The following is a 23,190-nucleotide window of genomic DNA, read 5'->3' as shown; positions in this document are numbered from 1 at the left end:
GTCAGTAGTGCCAGTTATTCGGACATGTCCATCCATAACTGTGTGGACATTCTAAACATCGGAATGCAAAGGTGGCTAGACTAAAAGTATCCCAAGCCTAATCCCGGGGTAGGGAGTGCCTTTCTATTCAATAGATTGTGTGGGGATGAATATGGTACGAGGTTGGGAGGTTAAGCCTAAGCCAATATATCTCCTCTTACCGAAAGTCGAGTCTTGTACAACCAATTAAAGACTCATCAGATACTTCTCATATGTTCTTTCTATTTCATGTTATGCATTTACTTTATTTGTATGCAAAGAAAGATAGTAAATTGTTATTTCAGTTATATCGGTTGATCATTATTACAGTTACTATAGTTGATCATTATTACAGTTATTTCAGCTGATCATTATTATAGTTATTTTAGTTAATCATTGTTAGTCGATTGTTATTATAGTTATTTCAGTTAATCTTTATTACAGTTATTTCAGTTGATCATTGTTACAATTATTTCAGTTGATCATTATTGTAGTTGTTTCAGTTAATTATTATTACAATAATTTCAGTTGGGTTTTGTTATCTCAGTTAATTGTTGGTAGTTAAAATCAATTAATATCTCATGAAAAAGAATTCAATATACTTTGTTTCAATAATTAGTTGAGGAAAACTCTTTCTAGATCACCTTTATTTTGTTATGAAAATCCGTTTGTTACAAATTCAGAGCTATGCCTAGTAATGATCTTACTCTTGATGGTTTGGTAGGTCGTTTGACTACATTTGAATTAAGTAGCTTTGCTAATAGTGTGCCTAAGATTGAGGATGCTTTCAAGTCATCACTAACCATTGGAAGTTCAAAGAAAGGAAAGAGCCGTAAGGATGAAAGTGATTCAAATTCAAAGGAAGATATAGATGAGACAGAAGCATTACTTGCAAGAAGGCTACGGAGAGGTAAAGGAAAGTTCAAAGGTAAACTAACCCTGATATGTTTTAAATGCAATGAAGTTGGTTTCCCTGTCAAACAAAGCTCGCCTAGAAGTGTAAAATCTGTGAGAGCCAACCTCAAACGGTTGCATGCGATTGCTAAAACCCTCAAGATGGCAAGATTTAGCTCTGATGCCAATGTAATATCCCTTGTAGTTTTGATTTTTATTTTCTAATTTCTTAACCTAAGAATTTCGTCAAACACTTTGCACACAAGGGATATATTGCAGATATAAATTTTGATTGCTTTCTAGATGCCAAACTTTAATAAATATGCTTGCAAAAAACTCCAAAACATCTAACAATGAAGATGCAAATGTTTTTTGTATTTTTTGATACATATAACACTAGTTACGAATGAGAAAATATGCATCTACAACAATAAGACATTAGGGCAACAAATTTTGATGTAAAACTCTGATATAAATAAGATTACAAATGATTTCAAAATTCTTAAACATGCCCTAAGATATTCCAATCTATCCTCCATGCAATGCAAAATGAAATAGATAGAAACTTGGAAGATGCTCAAGAAATTTGGATTTTACTATAGCGAGTCATTGTAGCAGCAGCGACACTGCAACAAATCACTATAGCAATATTTGACTTATTCCTTCAATCGTACTCCACAATCTCGCCCTAGGCCACAGATTTGGCATAATGAAAAGGCTGTGGGTATTTCACCAGCTCAAATGGAGGCACACAAAACAACTCCATTCTCCAGTGGCAAATGTTGAAACCCTCGCTCAAAGCTCTAAGAAATCAAATAAGCAAATAATCGATGTCTAGCAATGAAGCTGTCGTCTCTATTTATTCTTTTCGTTCACCCTTATAGAAGAAGATAAAATATTATTTAATTGCACTCTCTAGAAGCTTCCCCCTTTCCAATACAATAATTAGTTGTGCTTCTAGAAAATTCACTCTCTAGAAGCTTCCCCCTTTTGTCATGTCCCCTTTTAGCTCAGTCTAGCAGAGACACGAGTCAGCTTATTATGGGGTCTTGTAGGCTAACAGGGTTGGATAGAGACCCAGTATGGTTATTCAGTGTTGGGGACTTGATGTTCTGGCAGTTATTGATCAGTTGGGAGACATTCCTTTTTTTTAGGAGGCAATTCTTACTTTTTAGGAGGTATGATCTTGCCCAGGGTTGGGTCTCCATGAGATTACTCTTTGGGTTCAGTTTCAGAGGGATAGGGCTTGTTTCCTAAATTTTAGGAGCATCCTTAGATTTTAGGGATGAGACTACCAGTGGATCCTTGATTTCCGACTTCAGTCACAGACAAGTGACAGGATGATTTTATGGTTTGTGATGTCAATTGGGCATTTTGTGGCTATTTGGGTTATATTTTTCATATTTCCTAAGTTAGCATTTAATAATTAAATAAGGCTAAGTTATAGCCATTTTGGAGTAATAAGGGGTTTTTGGCCTCATCTGAATTGCTTATCCCTTGGTGTAATAGCTCGTTGGAAAGGTCTTGAACTTTTCTAAATATTTCTCTTTTGACTCAGAGCATTTCGGTGAACGGATTTCTTTCTATTGGGAAAAAAGTCATTTTGTAGATACTTGACCACTTTAAAAATGAGAAATATATTATTTCATAACCCAACGCCACATGGAGACACTTTTAGGGTTTGAGCTAAGTTTGGTGGGTTATAAGGAGATGAAGACAAAGTTCAAAGGTATTATTGGCATATTACATTTTGGATTTGGATTTTGGGCTTTGATTGAGCTTTCAACATTTGGGATGCCAAACCCTCTTGCTTTGCCTATTTGGGACGTAGCCCCCAAAACAGTGGTTTGGATTCTTAGCAGTCAGAAGCATCTTGGAGATTGTGCATTGTTTCTTCAAGGGAACGCAGTATTCAGTCAGAGTTTTAGTTGGAGTTTGGACATTTTATCCACGTGTGGACACTTTGCAGTTGTACAGCCATGCCTGGCAGCCATATTCTTTCCCATGTGCAGCACTTAAAGAGCTGGAATCTGGCCGTAACTTCTTTCTGGGCTCATGTTTCTCATTCACGCCTTCAGGTTGGCTTTGTCCTTGGTTGTATTCATCTGGATATGATTATAAATCTTCATCCAATTACTTATTAGGCGTATATTCAGGAAAATCTGCTTGAAGCGACTTTGTTTTAAATATATTCAAAATACATTTTTAGAACTGGTTCATGCTATTGTACTTCTGTTATTACTTATTGAAAATCATAAAAAATACAAAACAATCAAACCCTTCTACAACTTCTGTCTAGCTCTGCAAGAAAATTTTAATAAACAGGGAAAACAAATTTAAAAATATAAATTTACAGCAGATTAGCAGAAGAGATCCATTAGGGATCTTTCACCTTTCCAATACAATAATTAGTTGTGCTTCTAAAAAATTTAATTACTTAAATATAAAGTCACCTTTAGATTTATTTATTTATTGACTTTAATTTAATTTATTTCTCCACTTAGCCTTTGGAGAATGAAAGGCTAAGAACTCTACTAAGGTTCTAAAAGATGGAGAAATTATAATCCGCCCTTCCTAAAATTGCTTGTCCTCAAGCAACTTAAATTCAGGGTGTTGCGAAATCTCCACATTCTCCCATGTTGCATCGTCTACCGGCAAGCCCTTCCATTTCCCTAGATACTCCCTTATAGTACACCGCCTCAAGTTCCTTTCCCTAAAATCAATGATAGCCTCTGGCACCAATACCAATTTTCCCTCATCATCCAAGGGTGGAAGCACTGTAGAAGGAACAATATGGTGTCCTAACGCTTTTTTGAGACGTGACACATGAAAAACATTATGAACTTTACTTTCTACCAGCAAGTACAACTCATAAGCCACCTCTCCAATTCTCTTGATCACCTTGAAACGTGGCTTAAGTTTCTCGGCATCACTCTTTTTGAGAGTGGACTGGCGGTAAGGCTACAACATCAGATATACCATCTCACCTACCTCAAAAGTTTGCTCAGTCCTCTTCTCATCAGCATATTGCTTCTATTGATTCTATGCCTTAGGGATATTCTCCTTAAGAGCCTTTACAATGTCCTGGCTCTCTTGTAATAAATCTCCAGCACTAGGCACTCTACTATCTGATAGCAACAAATCCATGAAACTAGGTGCCTCATATCCATATAATGCCATGAATGGTGACATTTGTATAGACAAGTTATAAGTGGAATTATAACAATAGTCACATAGATATATCCACTTAAGCCAAGCCTTCTGCTGCCCTGCTATGTAATTCCAGAGGTATTCCTCCACCCATTTGTTCACTATCTCTATTTGACCATCTGTATAGGGGTGATAGCTAGTACTCAAAGTGAGCTTTGTCCCGTACAATCTGAACAACTCCTTCCAGAAGTGACTCATAAACTTGTTGTCCCTGTCACAAACAATGCTCCGAGGTAAGCCATGCAACCTGAATACCTCTCTACAGAACAAATCTGCCACCTGTGTAGCAGTGTATGTAGTGTTGATCAAGAAGAAGTGGGCAAACTTTGTAAGCTGATCAACAACATCATATATACAGTCTCTACCCTCTGCTCTCGATAGTCCTATGATGAAATCCATGGACAAACATTCCCACTTCTTGTAAGGAATTGGAAGTGGTTGAAGAAAGTCAGCTGGGTAAGAGTGCTCCTGTTTATTTTGCTAGCAAGTAGGACACTCTAACATACTACAACACCTCAGCTTTAAGCCCTTTCCAAGAAAAACGCTCATAAATTTGCCGGTAGGTTTTGTAAAAACCTGGATGTCCTTCCATAGCTGAGTCATGATAAACTCTCAACACCATCCACCTCACCTCTGACCCTGGCACCAAATAAATGCGCACTTTGTAAATGATGAGCTCATTCACAAGGGTGAAATCACTATTCTAGATCGATCCATCTATGAATCCCGATGCCCATGTATCCTTTGCATACTCTACAAGAATCAAATGTCTCCAATCCTCTGATATATCTATCATCAAGATAAAGTGGGGTCTTCATGACAAGCCATCTAGTACTACATTCTGTGTCCCCTTAAAATAAGTAATATCAAAGTCATATGCCTGTAATTTACTTACCCATTTATGTTGCCTGTCATTAAGATCTCGCTGCCACAGGAAATGTTTCAGGCTATTGTGGTTGATTTTTATGTTGAATTTACTACCCACGAAATACTACCTAAATTTAGCCAAAGCATGCATATGGCCAACATTTCCTTATCATAAATGTTGAAGCTCCTCTCAAGCCCCCTGAGCTTCCTACTCTCATAAGCAATCGAGTGCTTGTCCTGCATAAGCACCACTCCAACACCTTTGCCAGATGCATCACAATGTAGCTCAAAAGGTTTGCTAAAATCTGGTAATGCTAGCACTGGACAAGAAGTCAAACAACTCCTTGAATTTATCAAAACACTCTTGTGCCTCAAGAGTCCATAAGAAAGCCCCCTTTCTCATCAAGTTCGTCAAGAGTATTGCATGCCTAGAATATCCACTAAAAAACCTCCTGTAGAACCCACACAACCCCAAGAATCCTCTCAACTGTGTCAAGTTCACTGGAGTAGGCTACTCAATATTAGCACGAATCTTTTCGAGATCCATGTGTACTCCCTAAGCACTGATAATGAGACACAAATATAGTTAACTCTGATAATCCCAAATCACATTTGGACTCCTTTGCATACAAGGAATCCCTGCTCAGAATGCTCAACACAGTATCTCGTGTTGCACATGCTCATCCCATGTCCCACTATACACCAAGATGTCATCAAAGAAGACTAAAATAAATTTCTTCAACTGAGGTTGAAAGACCATGTTCATCGTGGATTGAAAAGTAGTTGGACCATTAGTTAGCCCAAATGGCATAACTACAAACTCAAAATGGCCAAAATGACACCTGAATGTCATCTTATCTATATCCTTCTCTCTGAGTCATATCTGATCATAGCCTGATCTCAAATCAATTTTGGAGAAGAAACGTGGTCCATGTAACTCATCTAATAACTCATCAACCTGTGGGATGGGGTATACCTATTTTTGATAGTCTTCTTGTTCAGGACCCTATAATCTATGCACATCCTAAGAGTTTCATCCTTCTTCACCAAAACCACAGAAAAAGTGAAAGGAGACTTACTTGGTCTAATGTGCCCTATAGCAAGTAGTTCCTTGATGATTTTCTCGATCTCATCCTTCAATCTCTTTTGAAACCTATAGGGTGTGATCATGATGGGTTTAACACCCTCCTCTAACTCAATAATATGCTCAATACCTCTATCTGAAGCTCTACCTAGTAGTATTTCACTGAAAACCTTGTAGTGCTTGATTCTCAGTTCCTATATGTCTGGGTAATATTCTGAATTTTGCTGCCCCTATGATAGCATTAAAGTGCAATGGGTTGCCCACACAACCTGGTCACATCTCAACAAGCTCCCCATGCATCTGCAAGACATATCCTAAACCCACTGTCATGAATGGCCTCAAGTATATGGGTCTTCCCATCTGACTGAAACTTCAACTCCATATCTCTCAACTTGAGAGTGAACCCTCCAATATCATGTAGCCAAGTCATGCCAAGAACTAAATCTGTATCACCCATGTTAACAACATAAAAATCTACTTTGAAAACAAAGTTGTTGATCTTTAGGGGTAGACCTGTAATCTTCCTATCACATTTGAAGATGTAACCATCAGCTACCCTAACTCTCAGACCCTCAAACTGCTATGTCTTTATCCCACGCCTCTCAATCAACTTGGAATCAATAAAATTGTGAGTAGCACATGTATCGAACAAAATGATAACTCATTGACCAGCCAATACCCCTCTCATCCTGAATGAGCCCTCTTGTTGTACACTAGTGCGATGGGCCTCCTTAAGTCTACCCTCAGTCTTCTCATCACCTGTAGCCATTTTCTTCAATGTTTCATCATGTGTGCCTTTTTTTCAATTGATTCCTCATTTTCAAATTGCTAGTCCGAAGTTTCAGAATTAGAATCCTCATAATAAACCCACATAACCCTGTTTGTTTTCCCCTTTGGCCTCAAAGGACAATCATGGTTCATGTCATAGGGTCTTTTCCAATAAAAACAAAGTTTTTTCTTCCTTAAATCATTCAATGTCTCTCTATCCAAGGGAGCAAATGATTTATCTTTATTTTCAACCTTTGTTTCATTCCTCTTAGGTTTCTTGAAGAATGGTTTTTTGTCTTCGCCAAATGATGCACCCTTTGAATCAAATTTATTTACTGAGGTTGTTTGTTCCATACGTATAGCCTTCTTAATCGCTTCTTGCAAATTGAATGGATCAAAGGCTTTTACCCAACCCTTCAGTGGTTTGGATAATCCCTCAATGTACAAAACAACCAATCTCATATTTGAGATATCTAGCACCATAATGAATAGCCTCTAAAAGTCACTAATGAAATACTCCAATGCACTTGTTTGTCTCAACTGCGCCAACTCCCTGAAGTAGACGCCAACTCCCTGAAGTAGACTTTTGGATCCTTCTTATCAAACCTCTCTATCAACCTACCCACGAAGTCCTAATATGAAGTCACCTAGTTATGTTGAACAACCATCCCATGGTACCACCAATCATGTGCAGCTCTTGCTAAATGTAGCATGGCATATTTTATTGCCTCCACTTCTGTCATAGGCCTCAGTGCTAAGAAGGTATCAAGCGTGTGAATCCAAGCTTGCGCTGTCATTTTGCTACTACCATCAAATGTAGTCAAGGAAAGCTTCCCTGTAGCACACTTTTGTTCATTATCCTCATCACAAAGTCTCCTATCTTGTCTTGTTGCCCTATAATGCTCTCTCCTCTTGTTAACAAACCGCTCAAATGTCATCCTCCCTCGCACCTATGGAGCTAATAAATCTCATCCATCATTCACACCCATGAGGATATCTATGAATGTCTCCACTCCCACTTCTTTTGTAGGTGCTATCTCAGGCTCATCTCTAATGAAGGTAGGACGAGTAGGCATGTCTATTGTCCTGGAGTGCGTCCTATGAGCTCTAGGAGAACCCACTGCACTCCTGTTATCCCCATGATTCTGTCTATCCTATGGGTTCATGCATTGAACCATGGTAGTGAGTGCCTACAAATCCTGATCCATCTGCTCCTGTCTTGTAATCATTGCTCTGAAAAACTCCCTTGTTTCTTGATCCTCATCCCTATTATCCCTTGGTGGGCTGCCCTCTTGCCTGTCACCCATGATGTCTGGTTGCTTGTCAAATTCCTCTTCCCTGTCAAACAAAGCTTGCCTGGAAGTGTAAAATCTATGAGAGCCAACCTCAGACGATTGCATGCAATTGCTAAAAGCCTAAAACCCTCAGGATGGCAAGATTTAGCTCTGATACCAATGTAATATCCCTTGCAGTTCTGATTTTTATTTTCTAATTTCTTAACCTGAGAATTTTGTCAAACACTTTGCACACAAGGGATATATTGCAGTTCTAAATTCTTATTGCTTTCTAAATGCCAAACTTTAATAAATATGCTTGCAAGAACTCCAAAACATCTAACAATGAAGATGCAAATGTTTTTTGTATTTTTTGAAACATATAACACTGGTTACAAATGAGAAAATATGCATCTACAAAAATAAGACATTAGGGCAACAAATTTTGATGTAAAACAATTAGGCTACAAATGATTTCAAAATTCTTAAACATGCCCTAAGATATTCAAATCTATCCTCCATGCAATGCAAAATAAAATGGATAGGAACTGTTGGGTGGATATTTTGCAACCGAAAATTTTGGGTAAAAATCCAGTCGCAAAATAAGATGACCAGTCACAGCGTGTGACACAGAGTCTCTCCTACCTTAAAAGGAAGACTCCCCCTTCTCACCGTTCCTTTGATCAACTCAAGGTAAGCAAGAAGTTGAGAGATTTTGTAAAAAGAGTGTTCCCAATATTCTTTCTTCTTAACTTTCAAGAAAGAATCCACTTACTCATGGAGCAAGTAATGGGTAGAGTGAATCTCTAACTACACTTCTATCTAAAGTTGGAAACGGTGATACCAATAAACTGACACTAACTCAAAGGCTAGCTAAAAGTGTACCGGGTTGGCTTTAAGTCCGGTTGTACTTTTGTATGGGAAAAGCTTTACAAATGGGGCACAAAGACTTCCAAAAGTAAAGATAACTATTTTGTGAATTAAGAAAAAAATATAAGCTACAGACAAAACTTCTAGCCATATATATATATACATCCACAATTTCTCCCAGTCAAAGCTTCGACTCCAATTGCCTCTCAACTCTTTTGTATTCAATTACCAAGAATGCAAGATAACATGAATCAAAGATAACGTATGTGAATTATAGACAAAGCTTCTAATTCATACAAATAACAATCTAACTCAATCAAAGTTAAGTGTAAATTGCTCTTCTGTATTCACTTTTCTCTCATAATAGTACTACACAAACAAAGTTATGCTGGCACAATTTCTCCAGAGCTCTTTTGAATACAATAAAAGATGATTTTTACAATGAGGGGGCACTCCTTTATATAGGCACGGGAGTTGAGAAAGAAGTGGAGGAAAAAGTAGGATTAAGTCAACTAACTTTGACCCGGTCTAACTAACAAGAGAAATTATTGGATCACATGTCATTACACATGTAAGTTGCATTACATGTAATTACACATTTAAGTCTATTACATGTAATTACACATTTTCATGTAATACATTCTCTTCAATTACAAACATGAAAGAAGAAGAAGAAGAAGAAGAAAAATGGAAAAGAATTGAAACAATCCTAGGGATTGTCCTGAAAGGCCTTGCACATGACGATGCTATCCCGGATGATCACAGGATCAAGAGTTCCTATATTTTGTGTCACTGCATTCACCTTGATAACCATGGTATTGCATCTTTTGATAACCTTTGACTCTTGATGAATTGCCTGTTGTCATTTAAAATTTTGATATGATCAAACTTTTCTCATTCAAGTTGTCGTGAATTCTCCTTTGTAGATTGGCACATTCTGCATTTTTTGACACTTTGAAAACCTTCTTAACAATGTCCAGATGTAAACTCGGAATAACTTTCCATCAGCACCTTTAACTTTTTTTTCTTTTTTTTGAAGTAAAGTGCTTGGTGTATGTAAATGCGTGCAAATGACAACTTTTGACTTTAAAAGTGTGACCTTTAGTCAAAAGAGTTCTCTATATGTCATTACACGTAAAGTACATTACATGTAAATGCAACATGTAATAAGGAATGGAAAATGAGATGACATGCAAATGTGGATGGAGAATGAGCATACATGTAAGTGCATATGAAGGATGAGATAAAATGCATAATGACAAAGGAAGTAAAATGACATGTATTTGCTCATGGAGGTGTAAGTGTATATGGAAAGAATGAATGCAATGTAACTTGAGGCGAAGTGAACTTTATAGTCATCTTGGTGGAAAAGTGAAGTCAAGGTACCTGAAAATGACATCTTTTGACTTTTCAAAAAGTGACTTTAAGTCAAAAACGGGGTTTTGAGATGCAATTACATGTAAGGTTTTTCGTGTAATCATGTCGTGCAAGTGAATACCGAAAGTGAGATGAATGAAAATGGAAGCGGAAAATGAGATTACATGCATGTGTGGATGGTGAATGAGATGGAAAACATGTAATCGCATTTGTTAGATGAGATGCAAAGTGTTGTGACATGGAAGATGGAAATGGAATGTGTTAACGCTTTCGCATGAAATGAAACAAGAACAAGTTCTTAGGAAAGAACTTCTAACTTCTCCAAAGTGGAGAAAACCAGAAAGCAAGCACACAAAACACAAAAAATTCAAAAGAAAAACGTACCTTTGGCAAATGACTCAAACATGTCAACAAGCAAAGCACTACAACATGCAAATTTGAATTTGGAGTTTCGGAAAAACCAAAAACATGAAAATGAACAATTTCTTCATTTTTAAAGGAAAAATCAAGTGGCAATCATCAAGCAATAACGTGCATAAAATCAATAAGATAAGCACAAATTAAATAGCAACAAAGAATAAGTCCACTTACATGAAGATTAAGTGCCAAAAATGATGGAAAAAGATGATCCAAAGTTGAATATTTCTTCAAAAACTTTTGGACTCTTTCAAACTTTTACAAATTTGAAATGGAGAAGGCAGCAAATAAGGCATTTTTAGCGATAGATGGCAAAAATGTGCCCTATTATTGCTCTAAACTCCAACGTTTTTGGCAAACTATGCTCATGGGACATTTTTTGCCAAAAACATTTTTCTCAAGGTGTGAGATCAAAACATTTTGGCTTCCAAAAGCCAAAACGTGTATCAATATGCAATGTAAACACCAAGAAAGGCCAAAACAATTCCTCTTGGGACAAAAACGTGAGCCAAAAATGGATTTATTTGAAGATTCTTCCAAAAACGTAGCCTTGGAAGGAACTTGAAATAACGTTTTTTAGCAAGATAAATCCATTTTCAATGTTGGAAAATCATTGATAGGCAAAAACGACTCTATCAGAGAAAATTTCATGAAAAAACATGAAGGAAAACTCCCACAGTCGTGAAAATCAAGTTCTTGGAGGCTCTTTCCATGTGTTCTTCAAGAGCTAAAACATGAACTTTAGTGCAAAATACACCTTTTGGTGTCCATAGCATGTTTTAAAATATGCATAAGGTGAAAATCGCACCTTTTGGTGTCCGTTGCATGTTTAAAAATCCCTCCATAGTGCAAAACGCACCTTTTGGGAGGCATGGCATGTTTTAAAATATGCATTTGGTTTGAAAACTCACCTTTTTGGGTTGATTGCATATTTTAAGTGAAAGCTCACATTTTAGATGTAATAGCATATTTAAGTTATAAAACTCACCTTTTTGATGTCATTGCACATTTCAAGTGATTTATATGTAATGGCATCAAAAAGGTCCACTTTTAATGACTTTTACATGCAGAGGCATTAAAAAGGTCCACTTTTGATGGATTTATGCTTCCAAATTTGAAAATTATATGCAATGGCATGTAAAAAGTCCATTTTTGATAGATTTTACATGTAATGACATATAAAATGTCCACTTTTGATGATTTTAAGTGATTCTAATAAGCACATGTCAATTTAAATTCATTAAAATATTACTTAAGTGGAACATAAATTATATTTACATATCATATTAATAATATAACATGTGAATATCATTTAAAAAGTAATATTTACTAGAGCATTTGATTTAAATGCTATAAATTAAATTGAACTATATAGTTAATATAGTTACTTAAGTGAAAAATCAAAAAGTAAACTCAACTTAAAAATATAACATAAAGTGCACTATAAATACTTTAAGTGAAAATTTAAATGATAAAGTAACTTAAAAACATAACATAAAGTAAATTTAAGTTATATTTTTCAAAAAGTGAATGTCAAATTAAAAATATAACATGATATTTTTAATTCATGTTGTTGCATCAAAAAGTCCACATTTTAGGCACTAAAACGGTCATATCTTTTAACTGACAACTCTGATTATGCTCTAGGTTAGATCAAATCGAAGGGGAAACTGAAAGCCATGACTTGAGCAAAAACCAAAGGACTAAAAACCAACAAACGCACACTCAAAAGAAAAGAAAAGGACGATGAAGGCCTGAAAAGGACTTGACAAAAGTCTTCAGTAAAACAATTTGATATATGAATTTGAGTTAATTGATCGATCAACATTAAGCACTTGAATATCAAATTCAACTCAGAGAGATGTGAAACTAGTTTGACAACATTTCGTACTATTACCTACATTTTGTGGTGACAAAATACAAGACAACAAGAACCTAGAAACCGCTCAAGAAATTTGGATTTTACTGTAGCAAGTCACTATAGCAGCAACGGCATTGTAGCAATATCCGACTTATTCCTTCAATCGTACTCCACAATATGGCCCTAGGCCACAAATTTGGCACAATGAAAAGATTGATTTGTCTTCTCCAATAGCTGCAACCCTTCAGAAGATCTTTCACCAATATGCTTGAATAGAACACCTGTATGATGTCCTCCCAATACCAAATTCACTGGGTATTTCACCAGTTCGAATGGAGGCACACAAAAAAACTTTGTTCTTCAGTCGCAAAGGTTGAAACCCTTGCTCAGAGCTCAAAGAAATCAAATAAGCAAATAATGGATGCCTAGAAATCAAGCTCTCGTCTCTATTTATTCTTTTCCTTCACCCTTCTAGAAGGAAATAAAATATTATTTAATTGCACTCTCTAGAAGCTTCCCCCTTTTCAATACAATAATTAGTTGTGCTTTTAGAAAATTAAATTAATTAAATATAAAGTCACCTTTAGATTTATTTATTGACTTTAAATTAATTTATTTCTCCTTATTTCTCCACTTAGCCTTTGGAGAATGAAAGGCTAAGAACTCCACTAAGGGTCTAAAAGATGGGGACGTTACATAAAGGAAAATTCAAAGGTAAACTACCCCTGATATGTTTTAAATGCAATGAAATTGGTCACTTTACTGCTAGATGTCCTAACAAGAACCGGAGCAACAAAAATGATGAGGAACACAAATACAAACAACTCAATAAAGAAAAAGATAAAATATCTCAATCCCTAAAAATAAGAAAAGAACTTTCAATCTAGATGAATGACCAACTCTACATTGAAGAAAGAATTGAAGACATCCATTCAAGCAATTCAAATGAAGCTGATGAAGCAATCAAAGAACTATTTGAAAAGAACAATACTCTTCAAGAAGAAGTAAGAAAACTAAGAAGAGAGTAAGTAATTTAGTTAGTAATATTGCGTGAAGTCATGGAAGAGAAAAAAAAAGATAAAAGCAGAGATAGAAGGAAAAATAAAATGAAATTCAACGTCTATCCCTTCAGCAGACAGACTTCATTGATCAGCTCACCAATGCAAATGCAAAAATTGTGAATCCAAGATTAGAGAATGAAAGATTGCATAATGATCTAAACACTAAAAGGAAAACAAGGACTAAAAGGACTAAGGGAAGAAATCATTCTACATGGTTGAGGAAGATCACACCAAGACAGACATAGAAGATGAGGAGTAGAAGTGGTATATGTTGTTGTTAAGGAAGATCCCAATGAGGAAAGGTATGAGGAACAAAAAGCTTTTATTTGTCATATCAATAAGAGTGATACATGGATTATTGATAGTGGATGTTCACATCACATGACTGGTGATATAAGTAAGTTTGATAAGCTAGAAGAGTATGAAGGTGGAACTATTAAACTTGAAAATGATGTTCCATGTCATGTGAAAGGTAGAGATTTATTGATGCTAAATGATAAAATCATATGTGAGGATGCATATTGGGTTCAAGGACTAAAGTACAATCTGTTGAGTGTTGCACAGTTGAATTATACAAGTTACAAGCTGGAATTTCAGAACAAAAAAGTTGAGATATATGATGATAATGGAAATCTCATTGGCACTGGAAAGAAACAAGAGGTAATCTATTTTATCTAGATCCTACTTTTAGTACATGATTGTTTGCAAAAGTTGAAGATTTGTGATTGTGGCATAAGAGACTATGTCATGTCAATGTTGAGAATATGGTCAAAGTAAGTAGAAAGAAGAAAGTGAGAGGCTTACCAAATCTGCATAAACTAGAGAATGCTATATGCAAACAATGTCAACTTAGTAAGATGACTAAGTTTAGTTTTTCAAGCAAATACCATTGAACTAATGGTATCTTGGAGTTAGTTCATACTGATTTGTGTGGTCCAATGAAAGTTGAGAGCTACTATAGAGATAGGTATTTCATAATGTTTGTTGATTATTCTAGAATAACAGTGATGTTTTTAAAGTTGAAATTTGATGCTTTTCTAATGTTCAAGTGGTATAAAGCTAGTGGAAAAAGAAACTGGTAAACAATTTAAGTGTCTAAGATCTGATAGAGAGAGTAATTTTATGTCTGATGAATTCACCAACTTTTGTGTTGAGAATGGAATTAAGAGACAACTATCCCCACTGAGGGTGCCACAATAGAATGGAATTGTTGAAAGAAGAAATAAATCAATTGTTGATCATGCTAGAATACTGCTAATTGAAAAGGGAGTTTCACAAATGTTTTGGAGAGAAGTCATTAGCATTGCAGTATATACTCTCAACCAAGCTCAGTTGAAGAAAGGAACAAGAAAGACACCATATGAACTCTAGTATAGTCATACACCGAATGTAAGTTATTTCACAATATTTGGAAGTAGTTGCTCTATTCATAAAGATGCAAGGAATCGGAAGTTTGACTCTAAAGGTGATGAAGGCATATTCCTAGGTTACTCTACTAAGAGCAAGGCTTACAAATGTTTGAATAACTCAACTAACACAATGATTGAAAGTGCAAATGTTAAAATTGATGAGTTTGCAGATAAGAATGATGAAGAGAGCAAAAAGGAACCTGATGATAACAAGAAGTTTGTATATGTCTATGAAGATGAACCTAGTACAATACCTTAGCAATAGCAAAGAGCTACCGAGCATCAACCTAGATTACACGAGTCATAGACTAAACAACCTAAGCAGAATGTTTAGACCCAACCGAGCAATGATAATGTTAGAGATCAAAGAGTTGAACCTATCCTAGCAAAGTATGTGAGAAGGAACCATTCGCCTGAGCAAATCATTGGAGATAACAGTGTTGGAGTCATGACAAGAAGTAAAGTGAAGGATAATACTTATTTGACTGTTGAGTTTGAGCCAAGAACTATGAAAGTTGCACTTGATAATGAAGATTGGATCAATGCTATGATTGAACAGATAGATCAGATTGAGAAAAACAATACATGGACATTGATGTCTAGACCTACAAACAAGAATGTAATTGGAACCAAGTGGATTTTCAAAATCAAGTTGAATGAGAATGGATAAGTCATGAGAAACAAAGCCAGATTAATTTGTAAAGGTTATGCCCAAGAAGAAGGTATTGATTATGGTGAGACCTTTCCACCTTTAGCAAGATTGGAGCATATGAAGTCTAAGGAGCGAATTGTAGATATATTCACAAAGCTATTGTCTAAGGATGCTTTTGAGTATCTGAGAGGTAAGTTAGGGGTCCTTCTCCTATCCAAGATTTGCTAAGCAAGGATGCATATTTCATCAATTTATGGATGATCAGATATATCTTTTTGGAGTTGATGCAAGAGTTCATCACTCTTTAAGAATTGTTTCCTGAAATTGTTAAAGAGACTATAATGAAGCTGATATAATAAGTACATGCAAGGTACAAGGTATTACAACAAAGTTTTATAAGTTCTAGATTGGAACTTATAATTACCTTTGGTATTGTTTTCAAAGGGGGAGATGAACTAATAAAAGGCAGTGATATACTATATGAGAAAGAATCTACGACTATGAGTAAGTCAAAGGGGGAGAGTAACATGAACAAGAAGAGAATCTATAGATGAGAAATAACAAGTGTTGTATACTCAAAGGGGGAGTTCTACAAGCTGATATGAAGAGATGTTGTTGCACAGAAAAGTGAAGTACACCCTAAGGGGGAGAATTTGTCAAAGTGGAGATGAATTGAAAAGAACCTGATGCTGAACCTGTTGCAAAGAACCTAAATGAAATTGGAGAGCTTAAGAGAAGTGTTGCTGTCAATAGATACATTTGATTATCTCATGATGTAATGTTATGTAATATCTTATGTATATATGTTGCCATGAATGCCAAAGGGGGGGATTGGTAGCCCCAACTGATTATGTTGTTAATGTATGTGTAAGAGTCATATTAGTTATTATGTTGTCATTGATGTCAAGCCTTAATTGGTTAGACATTATGTTAATTCAGTAGAGTGCCCTATCATTTGATTGATGAAGAGGATTTGAAGAAAGTATGATGATGTAAGTGTTGATAAGTATATGGTATTCAATGGGCACTTGAATGAGATAGACTCTAACAGTATAATGTTGGTTTGATTGATTTACATGATCTCAAGCAAGATGTATAAGCAAGATAGTTTAGTCGATGAAGGAAATAATACAGTATTAACCAAGCTACTACAATTGTCACCGAACACCTGAGCAAAAAGTGAAAAATACATGGTGTTAACCGAGAAATTTCAGTGTTAACCAAGCCTAGTATTGAGTAAACGAGATGTAATGTTCACTGAGTATGAGCAAGAAGAACAAGTTTAGAAAAGATTAAATCTAAGTCTGACATTTGATGAAAATTAAGAATGTTCGAGAAGTTTCAAGGATAAGGACGAAGTTAGTTATAAGATCAACAGCTGGAGAAATTCAAAGGAGGTCTAATGGAGAAGATTTAATCAATTTGAAATGGAGCACAAAGTTCAAGGTGGAAATCTATTTCCTGAGCATCCCTCGAACATTTTGGAACAGCAAAAGTTTTCTAATCAAGGGATGAGATGAGAATTTTATTTTTGCTAATTAATGATTGTTGTTGATTGAAGTTGAAGAAAGAATAAGGTGAATCGAGCATAACAGCATTGGAAAGATCAAGTAGAGGAACTGTTAAGTTGAAGTGTGAAGTGTGTGAATCAGCCAAAAAGGGATCAAAAAAAGGACATTGAGCAAAGCAGAGATCTGAACAAGCAAGGTGGTGCTAAACCTAACAGAGCATTTCACTATTATTTTCTTACCATGATAGCAGAAAAATCTCTTACCCGAGTGGACCTAATAGTCTTTAGAAATCCTATATGGTAACATTCAATAGTAATGTTTGTAAGTCCTTTAGAAGAGGCCACCCTTTAGAAATATCAAGAAGTGATAAGGTTTAGACGATCTTTGTTGTAAATCCTCTAACAAGATCACATTAACAATGTGTATATAACCTTTAACAAGGTTGGCCCCTAATAGAGCTCACTTCTAAAAAGTAAAAATATTTGGGTTCTCGGTTCCCAGGTGTTTTTTCCCTTTACAGGGTTTCCACATTAAATATTTGTGTCAAAATGTGTGAATGCTATAGTGTTGCATGTTTATTTCATGTTAATTGTTAAATGCTACAACTCGATATAAGCTAGATGTTTACTCTGATACTCAGTATATTAAGGAATGGTAAATTGATAGTTTGATGTAAAGTTTATATCAATTTGAACTGTAATGTTAGATTGTGTTACTGAGTTAATGATTTGAATGTTTAAGAAGTCTAAGTTGGTGAGAAGTGTTTTTATAGCCTGTAGGATAACTGATTATAACTGATTCACCCCCCCAATTATGTAACAAAATCGGGTTTTAAGAAGGCTATTAGAAGTGTGAGCAATTCAATCTTGTAACTTTACTTGTAATAACGATTACTTGCAATTACAGGCCAGAGATCCAACATTGAAGACAAACTTGCAATACAACCTCTGAAACTCGAATTTGAAGAAAAAGCTAACTTTTAGACACCGAAACTTAACAAAAACAGAGGTGAAGGACTTGAATTTGTCAATATACTCCTAGGAAATCAAGAAACGGCTCGAAAAACATGTCTAGAACCCTAAAATGTTAAAATTTTAATAGGTTAAACCTTAGGGACAACATTTGGCTCCAATAGAGGAATTGCCTTCAGTCATGGGAACGAGGAAAGATAGTAGATTTGAAAAACTCCAAGTGCCTTAGTATCTATTGGGTTACGAAGTCTAGCATCAAAAACATAAACTAACAAAAACAATGACACAAGAAACACAAAGCAAAAATACTTTAAATAAGACACAAACTTGTGCAAATGACACTTATTGAAAATGAAAAGCCTTCCTAACCAAAACTAGCAAGCACTGAAACTTTTCAAATAAAACCATTCACAACCTCAGCAAAATAACTACCTTACTTCAACAACTTGCACTACCTTGTATGTTCAGTAACAACTTTGTATAGATGAAGCACAAACAATAGTACCAAAACTTTATGAAACCCTCCTTGGAAGAAGTGAACAAATTCACCTTCTTCTTGAGATGAATAAACATTAAAACATTTCAAACATTTTTTTACCAAATGATCAAATGGAAATGAAGTATTTTTGTATACCTCAACAAGTTGTTCTTGCTTGGCAAGATTCTTCACCCTATATGCTTGGTTATTAGGTATAAGATTACGTCTCAAAAGTTTGGTGTCACGAGTCAAGAGTACCCTTTTCTCTGCGTGTGCTTGCTCTAGCAGTTGCCTAAAAGTACAAATGTCTGTCAAAAACAGTTCAAGAACAGCTAACCACCAAGAAGCACAAAGAAAAATCCTGGCTTTTTTTCTGTACAAAAATAATTAAAGGCATGAAATATACAAAGAAAAGGTAGATAAGGATGTGATAGTTGATTCAGTTTCCATAAATAAATTATATTCCTCAAGGCCCACTGATGGCAATGTTTGCACTCCTAATTCACCATATTTCCATGATTTCATCTGTTTACCTCGGATCAGCCTTCTTGAAAGATGGAGTAGCAGCATCAATACCAACACAGCGGAGTTGCTTTGCCAGACCTTCAACCTGCATAACATTTACATGACTTCTTGCAAAAATTTATATCACATTCTTTAAAAAACAATTGAGATAGCAAAATTTCATGGTTACCACCTACTGTTGCATTTAACTGAAACCTAAGATCTCAAAGCAATAAATTTGAATTGCATAACTCTCATGTTCAGCTAGTCTAGTGAGACATTTTCTGAAGCAAGTTTTAGCTATCCTAAGGGAAACTGTTCTCAAAACTATGTTTGAATTCAAAATTATGATACAATTAACAACTCACCATAACATCACAAAGAAATCTAGGAATTCCGTCACCACCAAGTGTTGGGTCCCATGGTGGAGGTCCTTTCCATTCACTGTATCTCCCTATTGTTTCTACATTGTCATTCTCACTTGTTCGAAATCTCCGACTTCTCCTCTTCCGGGTACCCAATCTTGCTTTTCTCTCACATTCACTCAACATTATTCTTTCCCCAATAATTTGTGCAATTTTTGAAATAGACTTATAGAAAGGAACTAAATTTCTTCTTTTATAATTCAAAGAAGAAAGTGAAGCCGTTGATAAGGATCCTTTCATAGTTTTCTTAACTATATCAGCTGCTTGTCCAAACTTTGCTCTCAAAATATGTATATTTCCATCTTGACGTGGAGAGGAGAGTAATACTCTCAATCCAAGAATTGCAGTGGAGATGCTTGAATCGATGATCTCATTCTGAGATGTGCCTGCAAATTAAAGAAAAGGGGTCATTGTGCTCTTTATTTTAATAAGCTTACATCTAAGCAAGTAGAACCTAATTTAAAACCATGTAAAAGTTGAAACATAGAAATAACCATGTAGAATGCTTACTATTTTTTATTTTTGTCATTACTGTAACTAAGCATAAGAATAGTAAATACATCATAAGTTTGTTAAAATTACCAATGAATCTGTTGTGCCAATAATCGTAACATACTTCGTTCAGTCTGAATACTGTCCTAAATGAGGGCAACTGTACGAAAGTAGAACAACAGGGTGAGACAAAGCAGATGTAGTACGAGAGGGCATTCCTTTTAATCATTCTACAATTACCTTTTCATCCACAAATATAGTAGTAGCAACCACCACCCATATACAGATGCATTCCCTATGAATAGAACCCATGACCAAGAAATTTGAATCATAAAGAATAAAGCAGAAGCATTCTTCACTGCAGAGAATCCCAAATTATGTACTTGTATTCCTAGCTACCTGCCAAGCATTTCTAATGCTATTTCAAAATTAAAAGTCTCATTACCACAAACAATTATTAACATTGACTACCAGCACACAGGAATTTCATCATTGAGGTCGTTACCCCATTTCCAAAACAAAAGTTGAGAGTTTGAAGCTTTATAGTGTTACACCCCATGAAACTCAGTGTTCATATTTGAGTTTATGTTTTTGCCATTTGTTCTCATAATTGATTATTTGTATGAGTAAAATACCAAAGGGTTTGAATTTGTTACCGCCCATGAGGAATGCTCTATCTCTTACCAAGGCCAGGAAATTCAAATCATAAAGAATAAAGCAGAAACATTCTTCTCCATTCCAAAGACTCCCAAAACCTGTAACAATATTATTCCCTGCTACCCACCAAGAGATTACTAGTGCTATTTCAAAAATAATATCTCATTAGCACATGGATTTATTAAAACTGATTACCAGCAATATTTTGTACATTAGCACATGGATTCATTAGCACGCTACATATTTTGTACATTGCAGAATCCATTCTCTATTGATGTAAGAATGGCCTTGCATCCATATGAATCAATGCCTCCTAATAGACCTCTGGTCAGCCTTGTACTTTTGGCGCCAAGAATAGGATCAGACCTATTAATTACAAATTACATTCATATAGGTCTTGCCCAATTACATAATTGCAAGTTACTTGAGTCGCCCAAATAAGGATTGATATGACAAAGTACATTAGCAACATGGCTAAGGTCAACAGGCCAATTGCCAATTAGGTGTACTAAGTTGGCCCTAGAAGGGATATGACCTAACTACACATCAACACCATGATACACGGTCTATCTCTTATTATGATGATAAGACTAGGTCGGTCATCGATTGGCTTTGAAACTAGTCCATCTGGATCTCCAACTGGAAGCTATACAACTGTTGGATCTATTACTAGCTATCCATCCAAGTGGGGACACTAGATCTAGCTCAAAAATTGGATCTTTCTTTGGTTCTTGACCAACTTAATGACTTGCATGATCAACTCCCTGAGTTGAACATCCCACAAGTTTTTCGACCATTTACTTGCAAGCTTCTGGCAATTACTTCAACAAAAACTTGGCAAATGTTGCCATGTCAAAAAACAAGCATAAAAAATCAAACACCTCTCCCTTTTTCTCTGTAAGGCAGGAAATCCCTCCCAAACAACAAACACTAATTTCAAACTTTTTCCAACAAGGAGAGAAGATCAAAGGTGATTTTTTAGTCAATTTTGAAGCACAAATCAACATTTTATTTTTCAATTTTCAGTGTTTTTAAACATTTTGGCTGCAAAATGTTACATCTAGATAAAAAATAATCATCATATACTAAAACTAAGTAGTATTTTTGCATTTAAATTCCAAACAATGAAATTCATAAATCATTTTGTTTTTGTTTTTCATTTGTTAATAGCTTTTTTTTATTAATTCAAAAGAAAGGATCTTACATCATTAACAAATCTACACCTGTCCATTGACCCTACTCCAAGCTAATACTTCTGAATTTCAATGATTAATTCCCCACCCCAAAAAAAAGAGATACTAAAAAAGTATAAACAAAATCTCAATATCCAAGCAAATGTTTACAATCACTTTATAACCAAGTGAATTAAGAAAGAGACCCATAAAAGGGTTGCAAACAAGGACCACCTCCCAAAGACCCTAAATGACAAGAGGCCCTTTGACAGGCATAAAATCACACTTTACAAGTAGGCTCACTGTTCAAATGATAGCGTAGAATCATTTCAAACTCACCTATCTTCCTAGATTTATTTTATCTTTTCCCTTTGACAACTTGCCAACCTTCTTTAAATCTCGCATCCTCCTCAATCCATTTTGGCAGGAAATCTGAATTAATCTCTCCCTTTTTATGACCATAGCCCTCCCCCAAATCCTTGAGGGTACTCACAACACCAAGTCGGTCATGATCTCAAATCTCTAATTTGTAGAAAATTCAAAAGGCTCAAGAGAAGGTTGACTTCTCCCCATTGTGCTTGATGCCTGGATCTCATTTTGATTGAGGTCCTTCTGCTCTCGTGTGCTCACATTCTTGATTGGGGAGCATTCAGACTTGTTCCATGATAACGTCTTAGCACAATTGCACTACAAGCTACTCATCTTCTTGTCTAAGCCCAACTTCTTAACAACCTATGTGGCCCTCATTGCTTTGAAACCCACAAAATCGCTCTTATCTTTTGATGCCACTCCCCTTAATAATTATCTAATGCAATGATGGACTACTCTCCTTCCACCAAGATGTTTGTGTGATGTCCCTTTTCTAGTGGGCTTTAGAAGCTTGGTTAAGTTAGCTAATCATTGCAACCCTCATGAGGTAACAACTGGATTTGAGGGTCTCTGGTGATTGACTTACTATTTATAGTAAGTCAGGAAAGCTAGTTTCCACTTTTACTCGTGCACTATACTGATGCCTTGGGTCTGGCTATTTCAGTAGTCTGATGGAGCCTTGACAATTTCTTGGGCTAAAAGCATAATGAAAGTTATTTATTGAGTTTTACGTAATTAAATAACTTCATTTTACAACCAAAAAGCAAGATATGTTTTAAGTGAAAAGTGTAAACATGAAGCCTTTTTAGTGAAAAAAGTAACCATGAAGCCACTTGTCGTTTGGTGTGG

The 23,190-nt window shown here is 35.6% G+C and overlaps 1 protein-coding gene across 1 annotated transcript in view; it reads right to left on the bottom strand.

The window, feature by feature from the left end:
- The window catches only part of LOC149531888 (3'-5' exonuclease domain-containing protein), a 174,729-nt gene that overhangs the window by 36,404 nt on the left and 115,135 nt on the right, over nucleotides 1-23,190 (bottom strand). The window contains exons 4-6 of the mRNA XM_089809433.1: nucleotides 19,595-20,037; nucleotides 19,256-19,332; nucleotides 18,879-19,014 (exon numbers count right to left, since the gene is read on the bottom strand). Coding sequence (XP_089665559.1) covers nucleotides 18,879-19,014; nucleotides 19,256-19,332; nucleotides 19,595-20,037 — 656 coding nt within the window. The remainder of the gene's footprint in view (nucleotides 1-18,878; nucleotides 19,015-19,255; nucleotides 19,333-19,594; nucleotides 20,038-23,190) is intronic.

The sequence above is a fragment of the Cupressus sempervirens genome, chromosome 11 (genome assembly GCF_028749045.1).
Source record: "Cupressus sempervirens isolate cs-2001-9-10 chromosome 11, ASM2874904v1, whole genome shotgun sequence".
In the NCBI taxonomy this organism is placed as follows: Eukaryota; Viridiplantae; Streptophyta; class Pinopsida; order Cupressales; family Cupressaceae; genus Cupressus; species Cupressus sempervirens.
This window is presented reverse-complemented; position numbering and strand designations above follow the sequence as displayed.